An 18,146-nucleotide genomic window follows, 5' to 3' on the forward strand; every position below is an offset into this window, starting at 1 on the left:
ACTGGGGGAGATCTGTTGCCAACACAGGCTTCTTCCTTACAGTGTGTTTATTCTCTGGTGTTTTCTCATTTATAATGCACTTGTTTCACCTTTCATGCATGCGTAGGTTTACCTGAAGGCAGGAAAGGGATTCTGAGCTTTCTTTTCCCAGTCCCACTGATTTCCACATGGCCTCCCCTCCCATTCTCAGCAGAGTGCTCCAGGAAATAAACTACAGCCTGCACAGTTTCCAAGGGGAGTTATGGAGGCAGGTGCCGAAACTGAGAGCACTCCTCACCCTGGGAAACCCTCAGAGATGGAGCTGTCTGTTGATGACATTTCCTCATCCTGCCCTGGCTGTGTGAGCCCTGACAGCTGAAGGTTTTGCTTTCTTGGACAACTCTTACCCCTTCGGCCCTTGCATCACGTTGCCTCCACCACACTGCTGCAAAGGCAGAGCTCACTCTGGTAGAGCAATTATGTTTTGATTTGGGATGGTCAAAGCTGCCTATGGTGAACCCTTCCCCTCAACACGGCGTTCAAAGCCAACGCACGCATCATGTGCTTTGCAGTTTCCTTCCTCCCTCCCCTCCGCTCCCCAAAGTCCCACAAACAGCACTGCTGGCTGCAGCTGGAAGAGGCAAGGGAAAGGAAAGAAGGGTGTTTCTGAAAGCTGTTTCCTTCTGGTAACAGTGACTGCAGGGAATGAGAAGGGCTCTGTCTACATCTCCCCATCTTAAGCTGGGCTAAGAGACATGTTATAAAAGTGAGAAAATCTACCAAAAGCAGGGTTGTGGCTCATATGAATGGGCTTTCTCAGGAAATCAGTCCTTGCCCGAGCAAAGGGACAATAGGACTGGAAATCTCTATTCCGTCAAACGTTGGATCTAACACACATTGCAGAGGTTATCTGCCTGGGTCACCAAATAGCAACTGAGCAAATGCACACCACGTCTGAAGACTTTGGCTCTGCTTCTTCTAGATGCTGCAGGACCAGGTTCCCCAGCAGCACTGAAATGGGTTCACTGAGGTGACATTATCTTATTCAGGGTGATGTTTTTATAGCAGGTTTAATATGCAAGATGGGACTACAGCCCTCAACCAAGGTAGCACTGAATCCTCAAGAGCTGCTTGCACAGGGCAGTTTCTGTGAGGGGTTTTTGGGCTCCCTTCCTTAAGTGATATAGGACATGTAGTCTGTGGACCATTCTGAAGAGCCCCTGTTAGATTTCCTGCTGTTCTCATTACCGAAGCTTCTGATTGCTGAGTCCTACCAATGAAAAACACCCAGATGCTGCTTGATGTGACAGTTTTAGCAAGTATGTGGGTTTACTTCTTTCTCCCCTTATGAATGAATGAAAAATTATTTGCTTTGTTTTGTTTTTCCTTCCCTTCCTATGGACTGTAACATGTGGTCAGACACTTTGCAATCAACATTTAGGACTATACATCACCCATTGCTGGTGCATTTGGTCCTGACATCTATTAGCTGGGTTCATGCTCTTCTTTCATTTCTTCTTCTCTAGTGGCAACACACCCATTGCAGTGTGGGGAACTCACCTAGACCTGATCCAAAACCCTCAGATCCGGGCAAAGCACGGTGGAAGGGAACACGTCAACGTGAGTATGGCTGCTGAGCTGGGGATCAATCACAGGAGGAGACATGTCCAGGGTGGTGATAGGGGCTGCCTAACAGCTCTGGAGGTTGAAATCTCCTATTGCATCCAGAAAAGAGGGCATGACTTGTTTTCAGAAAGATTACTCATTCTCTCTCCATGAAGGAGCACTGCACCAAAGCAAGAACAGAGAGAGACATCATGAAGGGTTATTCACCTCCTGGTCTCTTCTGAGCCTGTTTCTTCTGTTGGCTCAAGGATATCTGTCCTCTCTCTTCGCCTATGTATAACCTGCGTTATTTATCAGCCACGCCTGTGCATAAATAGACCCAAATTCAGGTTATTAGCTGAGCATGCTGAGATCAGAAGGGACTGTGGATAATACTCTTTGGTACTACTGTGTCCAATCCCTGGACTATTTGGGATCCTGCAAGAGAGTATCCAGGTTGAACCAGCTAGATTTACAGCCTAATTCAGCTCCCAGTGACCACTGAGGAATCAGGAGCAGCTCAGGCCAGCAGAGCTTTACCAAGGTCTGGGAGGACACTTAACTCAGAAGAAGCCAACTACCAGTAGCTGCTGAGCAGCTCAAGATAGAGGAGTAAAATGTTTAAGTTTAGCATCTCCAATTAGTAAACTCAGGATCAGGCAGCATCTGCTGGTACCTACAGTAGGTTGGAGGATGGGACCATGCAACAGCACCTGAAAAGGTGTTGGCTGTGTATGGGCACTTCCTGGGACCAAGTGTGAAAGAGCATCCCAGAAGAAGAGCTCCAAAAGTAAAAAATACAGAGGGACTAATTAGGGTGGGGGTAGAAAGTCCAGATCCTCTGCATTTCTCAGGTTTTAAGATTAATCCTTGGGCTTTCCACCCAAGGTTCTCAAAGGACTTTGTGGACATTAAAATTGTCTACTGCCACATGAACAATGGTGAAACTGTGGGAGATCCAAAAAGAAAATGCAGGAATATGGGGTAGATTCATTTGCATCTACAGTTTGTAAATTGAGAGCCCTAGATCTTGGTCTTATGCCAGCTCTGCCATGAACTAATATCTCCCTGCATAAAGCCAAATCTAAAGCAATTTTGTCAGCTCTCACACCTCACCAGATTCAGGAAATATCTGCTGAGATTGGTTTCTGTGTCTGACGGGAATCTTGACTGGCAATCTTCCAGTCCCTCATGAACTCTGGGAAAACCCTGGTCCAACTGATTATGCGTATTCATAGGTATGTTTTGGTAATATGTTGTATTTCCTGGTACAGCACAGCCAAACACTAGCTTTCCTGCAGGATTAGAAGCCTACCTGACTTCATCTTATTCTTCCAGCAGACTCCAGCTCTTACCTGACACAGTGGTCTCAAACAATCATGCCAGTGAAACCTATTCATCATCTCACACATGCTCATGTAGAACTGCCCATCAGTTTTGTGCTGGGAAGTACTCCGGTGCCTTTTCTTCTTTGTAAGAGCTGTTACAGCAAAGAATATCTCACTTATCTTGAAATACGAAACTGGCTGGTCCAAGTCACTTATCTCTCTATTGATTTGAGCCAAAGCAATATTAATGCTTGAGCTATGCTAGCTGTGATAATCACAGAATAATAGAATCATAGAATTGTTTAGGTTGGAAAAGACCTTTAAGATCATCAAGTCCGACTATTAACCTAACACTGCCAAGTCCACCACTACACCATGTCCCTAAGCACCACATCTACACATCTTTTAAATACCTCCAGGGATGGTGACTCCACCACTTCCCTGGGCAGCCTGTTCCAATGCTTGATAACCCTTTCAGTGAAGAAATTTTTCCTAATATCCAGTCTAAACCTCGCCTGGTGCAACTTGAGGCCACTTCCTCTCATCCTATCGCTTGTTACTTGGGAGAAGAGACCGACCCCCACCTCGCTACAACCTCCTTTCAGGTGGTTGTAGAGAGCGATAAGGTCTCCCCTGAGCCTCCTTTTCTCCAGGCTAAAGAACCGCAGTTCCTTCAGCTGCTCCTCATAAGACTTGTGCTCCAGACCCTTCCCCAGCTCCGTTGCCCTTCTCTGGACACGCTCCAGCCCCTCAATGTCTCTCTTGGAGTGAGGGACCCAAAACTGAACACAGGATTCGAGGTGGGGCCTCACCAGTGCCGAGTACAGGGACACAATCACTTCCCTCGTCCTGCTGGCCACGCTATTTCTGATACAAGCCAGGATACTATTGGCCGCCTTGGCCACCTGGGCACACTGCTGGCTCATATTCAGTCAGCTATCGACTAAGACCCCAAGGTCCTTTTCCACTGGTCAGCTTTCCAGCCACTCTTCCCCAAGCCTGCAGCATTGCATGGGGTTGTTGTGACCCAAGTGCAGGACCCGGCACTGAGCCTTGTTGAACCCCATACAATTGGCCTCAGCCCATCAATCCAGCCTGTCCAGGTCCCTCTGCAGAGCCTTCCTACCCTCCAGCAGATCAACACTCCAACATCAACTTGGTGTTATCTGCAAACTTACTGAGGGTGCACTTGATCCCCTCATCCAGATCATTGATAAAGACATTAAACAGAACTGGCCCCAATACTGAGCCCTGGGGAACACCACTTGTGACCGGCCACCAACTGGATTTAACTCCATTCACCACAACCCTTTGGGCCCGGCCATCCAGCCAGTTTTTTACCCGGCAAAGAGTACACCCGTCCAAGCCATGAGCAGCCAGTTTCTCCAGGAGAAAGCTGTGGGAAACGCTGTCAAAGGCTTTACTAAAGTCTAGGTAGACAACATCCACAGCCTTTCCCTCATCCACTAAGTGGGTCACCTTGTCATAGAAGGAGATCAGGTTAGTCAAGCAGGACCTGCCTTTCATAAACCCATGCTGACTGGGCCTGATCACCTGGTTGTCCTGGATGTGCCGTGTGATGGCACTCAAGATGATCTGTTCCATAACCTTCCCCAGCACTGAGGTCAGACTGACAGGCCTGTAGTTCCCCAGATCCTCCTTCCTGCCCTTCCTGTAGATGGGCATCACATTTGCTAACCTCCAGTCAGCTGGGACCTCCCTGGTTAGCCAGGACTGCTGATAAAGGATTCAAAGTGTCTTGGTGAGCACTTCCACCAGCTCCCTCAGTACCCTTGGGTGGATCCCATCCAGCCCCATAGACTTGTGTGTGTGTCTAAGCGGTGTAGCAGGTCACTAACCATTTCCCCTTGGATTTTGGGGGCTTCATTCTGTTCCCTGTCCCTGTCTTCCAGCTCAGGGGTTGGGTACCCTGAGAACAACTGGTCTTACTATTAAAGACTGAGGCAAAGAAGGCATTAAGTACCTCAGCCCTTTCCTCATCCTTGGTGACTATATTTCCCCCTGCATCCAATAAAGCATGGAGTTTCTCCTTAGCCCTGCTTTTGTTGTTAATGTATTTATAGAAATGTTTCTTATTGTCTTTTACAGCAGTAGCCAGATTAAGTTCTAGCTGGGCTTTGGCCCTTCTAATTCTCTCTCTGTATAACCTCACGACATCCTTGTTGTCCTGAGTTTCCTGCCCCTTCTTCCAAAGGTCATCAACTCTCCTTTTTTTTCCTGAGTTCTGCCAAAGTTCTCTGTTCAGCCCAGCTGGTCGTCTTCCCCGCCGGCTCGTCTTTTGGCACATGGGGATGGCCAGCGCCTGTGCCTTTAAGCTTTTCTTCTTGAAGAATGTCCAGCTTTCCTGGACTCCTTTGCCCTTGAGGACTGCCTCCCAAGGGACTCTTCAAATGATTGTGCTCTCAATGCTGGAGGTATCAGACTAGTTTGGAGAAGATTCACATATCAAGCACAGCTGGGACCCCATGGAGCTGCTGCTGTTTCCCCAGAGCCTGTTGGTTCCTGGTGAGACCAGGATGCATTGTGCTGGGATCCACGATGTAGAAAGATGAAGGGTCAGATCCTGAAGGACAACCTAATTCCTAGTTGTTTAAAATGGAAGTGAGGATAAAACGCCTTTCACAATCTATTACCCATTTCCCAAACACATAAAAGAAGCAGGTCTTCGGCAGGGTAGGAAGCCAACTTCAGGGTCTTCTGAGACCTCCCCCACTGTCTTCACCACTCCAGCTTCCTGGGCTTCATTTCAGGTAACCTGATGTTCAAACAGGAATCCTGGGCACAACTGAGCATGCACTGGACATACATTTTTGAATGGATCCCCAGAGTGTGAGAGCTAATTGCAGGGCGGTAGTGAGACTTTGACTAGTCTCTGTTGTACAAAAAAAGGAAGAACTTTCTATTTCCAGAAGGAAATTAAGTTAGGGGAAGATGGTGATGCTGGCAGCCCCAGAGGCTGAGCTCCCTCAGGGAAGAGGCACAGGATGCCCAATTGCAGTGCAAACTGCTCCACACACCTGTCCTGGCAAAGCTTTCCTAATCCCTTCCCAGCTTTGCTTGTCTGATGGGTTTTGAAGCAGTGGAGCAGCAGCCTGTCTCATGATAACCAAGGAGGTCTGCTCCTCCCTGTCCTCTGGCAGTAGGTAGGCTAGCATTTCACTGGGAGGTATCTGCCCACCAGGAGGGCTGGGGATATTTTCCATAAACACTCCTTGTGTTGGGTTTCTTTCTCCAGAACTGTGAGGTGCAGAACAGCACGGAGATGACCTGCCAGGCTCCGGCGCTGGCTGTTGACCCCAATCACCAGTCTGAGCTCGCTGAGCGTCCAGAAGAGTTTGGCTTCATTCTTGACAACGTGCAGTCCCTGCTGATTCTCAACAAAACCAACTTCACCTACTACCCAAATCCAGTCTTTGAGGTTTTCAATCCCTCAGGGATCCTGGAGCTGAAGCCGGGAAGTCCTATCATACTGAAGGTGAGATGGGGACCAAGGCCCAGATGAGGAAGGACAAAACGCATGCTGCCTATTGCCTCTCTGCGTCTGCCAGCACCCCACAAATCACAGTGGCATCCTGATTGTATCCCAGAGATTTTCTCCACTCATTGCACCTACCATATCACATCATATCAGTGTTACCATCTGCAAACACAAATCACTGCTCAGCATTTGCCAATACCCATAACAAAAAAATATAAACCCCTTCTGCTGTTACCTGTGTACAGCCTAAATTTGTACCCACTGCTGTTCACCAGAGAAGAACATTTTCTTCCAACAGGGCTGCAACAGGGCTGGCAATTAAATACCCAAGTCTATTTCTTTCTTGGATTTTCAAGACCTTCCTCTCACCCCTGGTTAAATCCTGCACTAGACCTTTGTCATTTTTGTAATCTGGACAGCAATACAGAGAAAGAATTTTATGATTGAGCATTTCCATATTAGCACTTCTACGTGGTGCATATGCAACGAAATGATTGTGCCTGCAGAATACCTTCTTGCATGTTTAGAAAGGGGTCTGTCTTACTTGCCTGAATATATTTTGTGAGAGCCTGTTTGTGCAAGACTTATATGCAACTTTTCTCATTTAGTTCCAGAGAGAGAGGAGCAGGACAGGCTGTTTGCAGTCTGTAGCAATCCATGCTGTCCTCTGCATGACTTTCTAAATTGGCTTTTCCTCTCTATGTTAGTGAATGGTGAACCACAAATGTCAAGTGTAATGTTAACAGTTCTGTCACAGGAACAAACTAGAGGTGGAAGGCAAACTCTTTCCTGATAGCATTTTTTTTTGTGGTGGGGTGATATTCCTTTCTATACAGGGCAAGAACCTGATCCCACCAGTGGCGGGAGGGAACGCCAAGCTGAACTATACAGTTTTGGTTGGTGAGAAGCCCTGTGCAGTGACCGTATCAGATGTGCAGCTGCTGTGCGAGTCCCCAAACCTCATTGGACGGCACAAGGTGATGGTAAGTGGTGCTTGAACCTCATCAGCCTTTCCTCCCTGGGTGGGTTGGGAGGGCACACCAATGCTGAAGAGATGGCAGAGATCTTCCAGGAGTTTGCATCACCGTTTGCCTTCTGTAATTCCCATAAACATCAGGGTTCCTTCTTGATACAATATCCCCATCAAGAGTAACTAACATGTAGAAGTAGAAGAGTAGAATAGTAACCTGGAGATCTTTATGGACAGTGAGAAACCTTTCATAATTGAAACCCTGTAATAAAGTTTGCCTCTCTTCTGTTTTTGTACTGACTGTATGAACGCTAGATGCTCATGTGAGTTCATATATGTAACATGTTCCCTGCATGACATAGTTTGTTAAATTCAGCACAGTCCCCAGCTGTGCTGACATTACTAACGTGGTGGCTAAAATTTGCCTTTATGTAGGAGAAAAAAAAATGCAGGATATGGACTCTAGTGTGACTGGACTTCGAGGTTTTGACATCTATATAACTTAGTATACTCCTGCATATCCTTCCTGGAACCTGTGAAAAATGAACCTAGTGATTACATCAGAAGGAGCTTCTCCTCCTCTCACCATTGATTTATTCACTCCTTCTTTACTTTCCTCTCAGTAATTTGCATTCCTCAATGCTGTTGCTTGATAAAGAGCACATCAGCAAACTCATCTGAGTTGTACTGAGCTGTGGGTGGAAACATAACAAAAGCTAACAACTGACATCAGACATACAGATGATCAATGTTTCTCATTCCTTGTGATCAACTTTTTTCCACCTCTCTGTTGCCCTCCCAAAGCTGTATCTGTCACATATTTATTTATTGCAATGCAGTGAGACTCATAGATGTTGATGGAGACACACTGCATGGCCCTTAAAAAGAGAGTTTTCTGGGGACTTTTAGAAAATAGAGAGTTTATGGTGACCATTTTGGGTCTCATTTGTGACTGCTGCTGGGAGACCTCATACTGGCTACTTAACTTCTCTGTGCCAAAGTTTGTCATCTGGAAAATAGAGGTAATAATCCTTTTCGGCCATGCAAATATACTGTGGCTCTCGATTCATTGTAAAGTACATTAAGACACTCCAAGAGGAGCAATAATGAAGTGAGAGATTTTCTCTGTGTGAATACCAAAGCATTTGAACAAGGCAATATATGTTCCCTGTCATTTTCATGAATATAATTAAACATATGGTTAGTCAGAGATGGACAAAGCCAATCCTAGAGAGAGAAAACTCAAAGACAGGTGAGCAATAATCAACCCCTGGGGATCAGGGAGGATGAACATCTGGTCAGGTCTTACTAATTGGGAAGACTCCCCTGCTCCTGCAGCTTGGGACAGCTTAAGTGAAGCCAGAGAGAAAAAATAATCCCTTTTTGAGGATGCTGATCAAACAAGAGATGCTGCTGGAAACGTGGGAAGATGATCGCATTGAAGCCTGTTAATGAGCATCAGCGTTAGGGGCAAGTTACAGATTTCTTGTTCAACTGCCAACACTGAGGCAACCCTTTGACAGCATCTGGGCTAGAAACCAAATACAGAAGGTCACCTGCAATGGAGGCCAGTGCTCAAGGATGGACTTTGCATCTGGAACTTACCAGGGGGACAGCTGGGCTGGGAAATGCCTCCTCCAGCATGGCACAACATCTTTGCTGCTTGGGTTGGTACAAAATGTATCCCCATGTTTCACATGAATGTCACTTTGATGGTCAGGATAATTGACAGGTAGCTCTCCCAAGTTCTTCTGTTTCTGCCAAAGATTTACTCTGTGACCTTGCGTAGATTGCTGAACAAACACTTTCTTGCAAAGTGAGGTGGCCTAGATCTGAGAGGGGACCATGGGACTGAATCAACTATTGCAACACTGAGATTATTTTTAAGGAAAAGAACAATGACAATGACGCACATTGATGTCAACATGGTTTTGATCTAGTTCAGATATCTTTTATACAATGACAGAGTTAAATATTTGAAAAAACAGAAAAGAACTAAAAGGCCTGAGCAATGTTTAGAAAAGCCTGACTAAAACTCAGAGGCAAGCTCTTTTCCAAGGAAAGGAAAGAGACATGAGGAAGATCCGTGAGTAACTATGTTGGAGAAGGTCTGCAATGAAGAAGTGGAGTAAATTTGAAGGGTTTCTGGTATCTAATGTAGGCACTTACATATGGACAGTCACACTGGACCCTTTGTATAATGAATGGAGAGATGGTCAAATATAGCAATTACAGTTCAGGGCACGATTCATCTCATCCTAAGGTAGACACATTTGGCCAGCGCAAACTTGCACTAGGAAAGACACTACCACAGTCAAGTTTTGCACAACAGTAACTACTGAAGTGCTACAGGTGGCCCCTAAGACTTTGCTGGAGAAAACTGGGCTCTGCCATAGTGCCATTTAGAACAAATTCATGATTAATAGGCTTAACAGGTGGCCAAACTGTTGTTTGGTAATATGGAGGGCTCACGTTCAGTCTTCTGGAAGGTATAAATAGCTTCCTTCAAAAACACTCAGTGGCCCAAGAAATAAAGTAGAGCTATATCTGCATATTTGCTTGTTTTTCTTTTAAATGCTCACAATAGTACTGCAGCCTTGCAGGCTTTCTTCTTCAAGAGACAGATTCCCTCAGATCATGGCAGTTTGATACGTGGACTGTGAGACCTTCCCCGTATGGGAAATCACCTTTAGAGAGGAGGGCACTGGGGCTAACTTTGTTAGACACCTACCTCTAGGAGTCTAGATCCCCTTATAGTTAATGGAGAGAAATGGGAACTTCCAGTGAATAAAACGTCTCATCCTAATGTCAAAGCAGGTGTCAAAAGCCGCTCACATAAATCACGTACTGAAAGTGCTTTTTCTCTGTATTGACTCTGAAAGCATGCTGTAATGTCTAACTCAGATGTGCATGTTGAATGTTTGGTAAGAGGAATCCCACCCATTGAGATGGGCTGTTCTGCGAGTTTTGAGGATGGACCTGCACTGGGGATTGGGAAAGGGTTGTTTGATGCTAGTCTGATACTCCTTGAATGGACTCATCTGACTGCAAGGCTTAGAGGAAAAGGGCCGCTGCCAGAAACAGAAAATGCAATATAATGAATCTATTTATTGATCCTCTGTGACAGGGAGGAAATTGTGCAAACTGGTGAGCAAATTTTGCTGGGAGGATTTGGGACAGTGATCTAGGGCAAAAGGCAATAGCTTTCAGTGTTTAGATTAGCATGGGATTTTGGCAGTTTGTCTTCTCAGTTGAGCATGCTGCATACCAATACCAAATCTCTGCCCTTTGTAGGCTTTATAAGTGTTGTATCTGTAAGGATGTTGTATCTTAGAACAGATAGGAAAACTAGTTACTGCTGCATTCTCAACTTACATGGGTGCTAGGCTGTTCCTTGGCCACTGAAGATGCTCTATAAGTCATCAACGTCATGCTACAGGAAGGACCACCTTGGAATTCTTTTACCTGGTCAGATGAGCTTAGGTTTGGTTTCATTTCTCATTGTGGACATTGCTAACTTTCTAAAACCCATCTCCAAATGCTTAGGAGTATTCAGGACATGAGAGGACCTTGTGGATGGAAATTAGATATTTCCAGACATTCACTTTTGTCCTGTCCAAGACATAAGGGTTACATCTAGGTGGCTTTGGCCAGGACCCACTGAGGAACAGCCTACAGCTGGTGCTAGAGCAAAACAGACATCTTCTCAGAGGTTGTAACTGGGGCCAGATTAATTTCTAGGAGATGGTGGGATCACAGAGATTCATGTCCCCAGCAAGGGCTGTGGTGGTGACGAGCGAGAGCAGCTGGAAAACTTTTCATTAATTCCCGACTATCTGCTCCGTAGTCTCTTCTGCTGGCTCCAACTCTTCCTCCTTGGGCCAGTTTCTTCCTCCTGCAACCAGAGAGGAAACCCGAGTAGGTGCCTGAGCTGAGGCATGGGAGGCCTAGGATTAATGCACATGCAAGCAGGCTGGAGACAGACAAACTGAGAGCCAGCGGGATAAAGGACAAGGCTAGCCACCAGGCTGGGGTGTGGGGGATGTTTTCACTAGCTGCTGTGGGAGCTGGGAAGGTAAGGGAGAGCTCCTCAAAAGAGAAAGAAAAATGTTCAGTTACATGCTGCAATGGTCTCAGTTGCAGTGGGAGGGGGAAGCACGTATCCCTGGGGTCTTGTCTGCATTTCTGCCTGGCAACAAGATTTTGTACTTTGTGCAGGGCCTGCTATGCTTCTCTGTGACAAAGCTCAGCGGAGGTGAAGTGGTGGAGCTCATCACCGTGTCACGATCCTTCAAGTTCTTTGCATGGCATCTTCCTAGCTTTATATTGATCTATAACCAGTGTTCCCCTACCACAGCACAGTCCTAGAAGCCTTCTTTTTATACCTCAAGCTAGTCAGCAGTGCTTTTCCCCCTGCCACCCAAACTTACCCTACTCTACAAATAACCTTGAACAACCTTGTAGTAGCCTTGATTGAGTACTACTCCGTGGGATCACGGGTGGGAGTGGCGTTCATGTTGTAAAAATGGGCTCCTATCAGACTTGCTTCAGCAGAGCATTTTGTTGGGCTTGCAGCAGTACTGCCTGCAGGGTTTCTTTCTGGCTGTTAACCTTGACAGCAGCTTGTCCCAGAGGCTGGCAGCAACCCTGGGAACCTCTAGGAGTGCATGGAGAGCAGAAAGATGTGTTCAGCTCCCTGTTCCACTGGTGAGGATCTGCAGTCACCCTGCCAATGTGTGGCTAGGAGAGGGGCTGTAAAGAGCATTGGCCAGGCTCTGTGGTTTTTGTGTGGGTTTTTTTTTTTTTCCCTATCCTTGTGGCTTCCAGATAGTTTTCTCCATTTGAAGAGTCAAAAGCAAATTGTGACTCTGATTTCTACATTCCCACTGTCCTGACTGCTGCTGTGCCAGCTGTCTGGGTCAGATGTCCCCTGTCCCATTATGAGGTTAGGACCCTCATAACATCAGACCATAACCATGAGCTGTGTGTCCTGTGTGCGTTTTGGGACATATCAGGGCAGCCCAGCACAACATAGCTCTTTGGGACAGGGAATGGAAATCCCAGAATGAACCCCAAACTGCTATGTAGCCAGGACATTGGGACTGGTGAGATTTGTCTCACCAGCAGTCCTTTGTTGGTTGGGTTCATGGTCACTCTACCAACAGAGGTGCTTCTACATGACATTTCAGGTGTTTTTCAGACATTTTCTATCCAAGTACTTCATGCCCTGTTTAACTTGGGAGACAAGGGGAGGTCATCATTCAGCCTTAGTCAGGGATATGATGGAGTTTCTCTGTGTCCTGCTTGTTTGGCAGTTTCAATGTGACTTTTTCCTGCCTTCCCTCTAGGCTCGTGTAGGAGGGATGGAGTTCTCCCCAGGGATGGTCTACATCTCTCCAGACAGCCCTCTCAGCTTGCCAGCTATTGTCAGCATTGCGGTGGCCGGTGGCCTGCTCATTATCTTCATTGTGGCTGTGTTGATTGCGTACAAGCGCAAATCCAGAGAAAGCGACCTCACCCTCAAGCGTCTGCAGATGCAGATGGACAACCTGGAGTCCAGGGTGGCACTGGAGTGCAAAGAAGGTAAGATGAGGAAGGAAGGCTGACACTGTGTCAGTAGGTGTGACACTGTTGGTAGGAGAGATGCAACCACAAAGCTTTGAGCCAAAATATCACCAGGGAACAGGAATGTTGAACCCTGTGGGTCTGGCTCAAGCCTGGATCTAATCTGACTTTGCCTGTTTTCCCTAAGTCCAGCCTTCCTCCACCCTGTCCAAGCTGCATTTGCTAACTCACAGTCCAGGAGAGCCTTGGCATGTGTCCCTGGAGAAAGGCTGTGTTGTAGGAAAGGTGAGACTGCTCTTGTCCACCTTCTTCTTCCTCTCCACATGTTGCTTCTCCGCTTTTACCTTAGACTCGTGCACTCGGGTCCACGGGCTTTTCCCATCACAATGAGGGAGATCTGGACTGTCATTGCTACATGAGTCGTTCCTTTTTCATATCAGCCTTTGCAGAGCTGCAGACAGATATTCATGAGCTGACAAGCGATTTGGATGGAGCCGGAATACCCTTCCTTGATTACCGAACCTATACCATGAGAGTGCTTTTCCCTGGCATTGAAGATCATCCAGTCCTGAGGGATCTGGAGGTAAGAAATCAACATCTCCTGCTTCTGGCTCCTCTCATGCCTCCCTGTTCTGTCCTGAATGCAAGAGATATTGTGTATGTGGTGGGGACGTGATGGCTTACAATGCTCTGTCCTGCCAGGGATGAAACATTACCTCATTAAAAATCCAGATTGAAAGGAGAAAATGATTGCTGCTATCTTAGATGTTAAATTCAGTTTGATCACTCATCTATGTGGAAGAGTCTCATAGATCTATGTGCATTAGGTCTACTGTACTAAGCTCCTCCTTGGTCTTCATCCTGCTGGGATTTGTTTTTCAGACTGGATTTATTAGTTACAGATGTGCAGGGGCCAAGAAAAAAAGTTGTATGGCAGAGCGGCATAGCTGCCTGCGTTGCTCCAGCTTTGCACAACACTGACACTACCAAGACACCTTTTTTCCTGGTAACACCTCTAGAAATAACCTGCAGTCACCGAAGGATGTTCACCTTTGCTGAGCTCTGTGGTTTGCAGGGAAGTAAGAAAATCACAGCATCAGTCTGCCCATACCCTGCCCACATCTGCCTCCTCTACCCCAACTCTCTGGACCACAGTGGTGGGAGGACAGTGAGAAGTTGCCCAGCACTGCTGGGGTCTGCACACAGCCTGCATTACCTCACTGGCGACAATGAGTTTGGTGGGGCCCCAGGTGAGGTCTGCCCCTGATGCAAAACTCCTTCAGGCTTTAGATGGACAGGCTCTGCTCTAGGGATACCTGGGCCAGAGAAGCAGGGGATACACCATGGCCAAGGCCAGGGAAGTCATTGGCTGAGCTGTCTGCAAAGTCTTTGGCAAGCTCTCAGCTTCAGAGAGGCTCTGGCATGGGCTGGTGAGATTGCTGGAGGCCAAGACTGGGGTTAGTTGGCAGAGAGGAGGAACAGGAGCTGGCACAGGCAGTACCATGCTTGGCTGGCTATGTAATCAGAGGTGACTGCTCATCTTTGCTCCTTCCCTTCAGGAGAGCCAAAATTCATCAAACTGTATGGAGAGAACCATTGAAAAGCCTGATCTGTCAGCAATGAGGACTTGTGGGATTGGGTAGGAGGCTCAGTTACACACTGACTGCTGTAGATATTCACCTTTGGGGTGCAGGTAGAGTGGCCTCGAGCTGCTTTCCCTCAAGAAGAGTAGATCAGCAGCTTCAAAAAATGAGCAGAAGAGATGAGGGGTTATGAATCTCTCTCTCACATACATATACACACACAAACACTTTAATCATACCCACAGTCAATTACAATCCCTATATTCATTAACCTCAGCCAGCTGACCACAGAATAGCATCTGACCCCTATAGAGGTTTTAGCATGGATGCTCCCATATGCAGATACATAGGGAGACACAGAGCTAATGTTTCAATCTGCCACCTTTGATCTCTTCTTCCTTTCATTTCATTCATCTGTTTGGGTTTTTTTTCCCTTAATCCTCTGTAAAGCTTCAACAGCTCTTTCAGTGTCAACATCTTTGGCTACCAACATATCAGGGAAAGCAGTTCCCATTTTGCTCCCTCCTCTGTAGCACCTAGAAGGAGTTGCTATTTATTGCAAAAGGCCCCAGCATAGATCCCGCAGTGAGCAGGTCTTACTTATTTCCAGTTCATTTGTTAATTGCTTCCAGATGCAGTACAAAATACTTTTCTTGTTATTTTTTTAATTGTCCATAATAACCCGGGGAAAGAAAATATTAAATGTTCAGGCAAGTGAGTTAAAAATAATTATTGGCGGGATGGGTGGTAGTGGTTGGTTGGTTGCTTGTCTCAAGATATTTACTAAGTAATTTATTTGCTGAATGCAAAAAGAGTTAAGAGCTCTAATTTCCAGAATGAAAAAGTAATGACTCTTTAAGGAGCCTTGAATTACTTGGTTGTTTAAGCATGCCAACTTGTTTTGGATTAAAGTGCCAAATCTGGTTGCTTATTAATACATACATGCCTCAGTGACATATTTTGCTCTGTGTTGAGACCTTCAGCTTCCAGACACGCTTTTGAAGGGCTGGAACAGCTTCAGCAACATGGAGGAATGAGTTTGGGGTTCTTTATTTAGGCTTTGTTTTCATCTAGAGCCAGAAAGATCGGAAAGGATAAAGCCCACTGTAGACTCTGGAGTCCAGGGTCCAGTGCTGAGGTCCTAAATTGTTCTATATAAAAACTAGTTCACCAGCCTCTCACAGCTGAGAAATATATTAGACACTTATCGACCTTCCTGTGTCCAAACCATCTCACCTCCCAAGCCCCTGGGTCCTACTGCAGTGGGAACTCTAAGACAGGTCCCAACTCAGGGTGTCCTCTCACACCTTCATCTACCTAATTCTTCAAACCAAGGCCCAGCTGCATGCTCACCATCTCAGCCACTGCCTCACTGCATCTCTTCATCTCCTCAAAACCTGACCCTGAGCTCTCTTCCCCATTCACTTTCTTGCTGCCTCTCCCAGCTTCTTAAAGCTGAACCCCAAATCTCTGTAAGCAGGTTTCTTGCAGGGATGAAAAAGAGGTGTTTGGTGGAGATAGAGTGAGACTTCAGTCTGACTACAATAAAAATACAATATGGTATGGTACCACATCCAGGCATTAGCAATCCCTTTTGATATACTGTTCAGGGAGGGAAACACAGGGTTGGAAAGTAATCATCTGGCTATGGCTAGGAGGTCTCTCAGGCTTCCTAATCATCAGATGATGTATGGACTCTCTTCCTTTTTACAGGACTATCCTGTGATGCAGAAAGAAGGACTCACCTGCCTGCTAGATGCAAGATTTTTTTTTTAAATTGTTTCTGCTGTTTGAAGCAGCTTTTCCCTTTTCCCCATCTTAGAACTGACTTCTGCTTGATGTCAAAGTGTATAGTTAGAGGAACTGGAGGGATGAAGGCAGAGAGGTAGCAAAGGGTGTGTGACCCATTTGGGAGAGGCCTCACAGTGGGCAGTGACTGAAAGGTATAAATTCCCTTTCTTCTTGTTCAGGTCCCTGGCTATAGGCAGGAACGGGTGGAGAAAGGCCTGAAGCTCTTTGCCCAGCTCATCAACAACAAGGTTTTCCTGCTGTCCTTCATCCGCACACTGGAGTCCCAGCGCAGCTTCTCCATGCGGGACCGTGGTAATGTGGCCTCGCTGATCATGACGGTGCTGCAGAGCAAGCTGGAGTATGCTACTGATGTCCTCAAACAGCTCTTGGCCGATCTCATAGACAAAAATCTGGAGAGCAAGAACCACCCCAAGCTGCTGCTCCGGAGGTAAGGATGCCTGGGGCTGGAGTGAGCTGGGCTGGGCAGCCTGTGCCCCGCTGTCTAACATAAGCATGCAAGTTGTCTTTGGAGGAAAGACAAATTTGCTTGATTTGTGCAGCAGGGTGCGAAATCGGGATGGCATACAGCCACCGTTCACATGACCCTGTTGGGCTGGCATGAAACTGTTTGCAGAGAGGGATGAATAAGGAAAGTAGGGCTGAATGGAGACTGACTTGCTCTCCCTTTCTGGTTTCCTGCTCATTTAAGACTTCCTGACAGACCATTCTTTTCAGCAAGTGTGTCTGTAGGTCTTGCTCCACCTCCTCCCCAACCAAAAAGAAGACAATGATTAGAAGTTACAGAACTGAACTACCTCTAGCTTTTAATGTGGATCTTCCAGAAAGCTTTATAAGGGCAGCAAGAGCCCATGCCTCCTAATCCTTATTTTGGACTCTTTGTGTGCTTAAGACATTCATTTATGCTTATGTTTCCTTTTAGTCTGAAAACTCCAATTCCATTATGTAGAACCTATGAGTATATCACATAGAGCAGGCTGTATTATATCCTTGGTGAGTAAGTCAGCTGCTGTCTTCTCCTGCCTGGGACGTGGACTGCCCTGCTGTGTTTCTTGTTCATGAGTTAACTACAGACACATGGAGAGTCTTCTTCAGCTGCATTGTGGGATCTTCCGTCTCTCCCTGAGCATTGGCACTGGGGGCTTGTTGAAGCCAGTAGCAGAGCTGAGCAGGACAACAGAACTGGTTTCATATCAGGCACAAGTTCAGGTTGGTGCTTCTTGGCCAGTTCTAAGTTGTAACCACCAGGGTTTACGGGAACCCTCGAATTAGAAATCTACTGCTTCGTAATTAATGTGTTTTCCCTGCCTAGGGAAATGCTGCCTCTTCTCCCTTTAGGATCATATTCATCACTTTTTCACAGTCTGAACCAATCCTGATTCAAGCCAGGACCCTAAGTAAAATCAGGGGGAGTCTACTGGAGATGGATGGCCTTTTCCACTGCTCAGAGCCAACTTTGAGGAGCCCTCAGCTGATTGCGATGGACAGCTTGGGCAGGGAAGAAATCTGTGTTGCCTGCTGGGAGGGTTTTCATCTGGCACACAGCCCACCACAGAGAACCAGCAAAAAAAGGAGAAGGCACTTCCTGGCATTCAGAGTAGCAAAGCCAGGGGCAGAGGCTGGACTTTGCTTCTATGTCAGTTGACTCCCTGATATGATTCAAGCCCTACAGCCTGGCGGGTGACCTCCCTCCAGCTGTTCCCAGGCTTCCTCTCTGTGCTTCTCCTCTGATGCTGGATGGCACTGTCTCCTTCCAACTGTGTCCTCCCTTCATTTTGTCCTTTTTCTTTTCTTCCCCCTTCTCCATC

General features: G+C 46.6%; 1 protein-coding gene across 6 annotated transcripts in view; it reads left to right on the forward strand.

The window, feature by feature from the left end:
• PLXNA4 (plexin A4) overlaps positions 1–18,146 on the forward strand; it is a 431,262-nt gene that overhangs the window by 371,827 nt on the left and 41,289 nt on the right. For all 6 annotated transcript variants that reach the window (XM_072864978.1, XM_072865153.1, XM_072865238.1 and 3 more), the window contains 6 exons: positions 1,506–1,599; positions 6,169–6,408; positions 7,248–7,394; positions 12,730–12,964; positions 13,387–13,529; positions 16,500–16,768. In XM_072864978.1, the coding sequence (XP_072721079.1) occupies positions 1,506–1,599; positions 6,169–6,408; positions 7,248–7,394; positions 12,730–12,964; positions 13,387–13,529; positions 16,500–16,768 (1,128 nt within the window). The remainder of the gene's footprint in view (positions 1–1,505; positions 1,600–6,168; positions 6,409–7,247; positions 7,395–12,729; positions 12,965–13,386; positions 13,530–16,499; positions 16,769–18,146) is intronic.

This window comes from Ciconia boyciana, chromosome 1 (assembly GCF_034638445.1).
Source record: "Ciconia boyciana chromosome 1, ASM3463844v1, whole genome shotgun sequence".
Taxonomy (NCBI): domain Eukaryota; kingdom Metazoa; phylum Chordata; class Aves; order Ciconiiformes; family Ciconiidae; genus Ciconia; species Ciconia boyciana.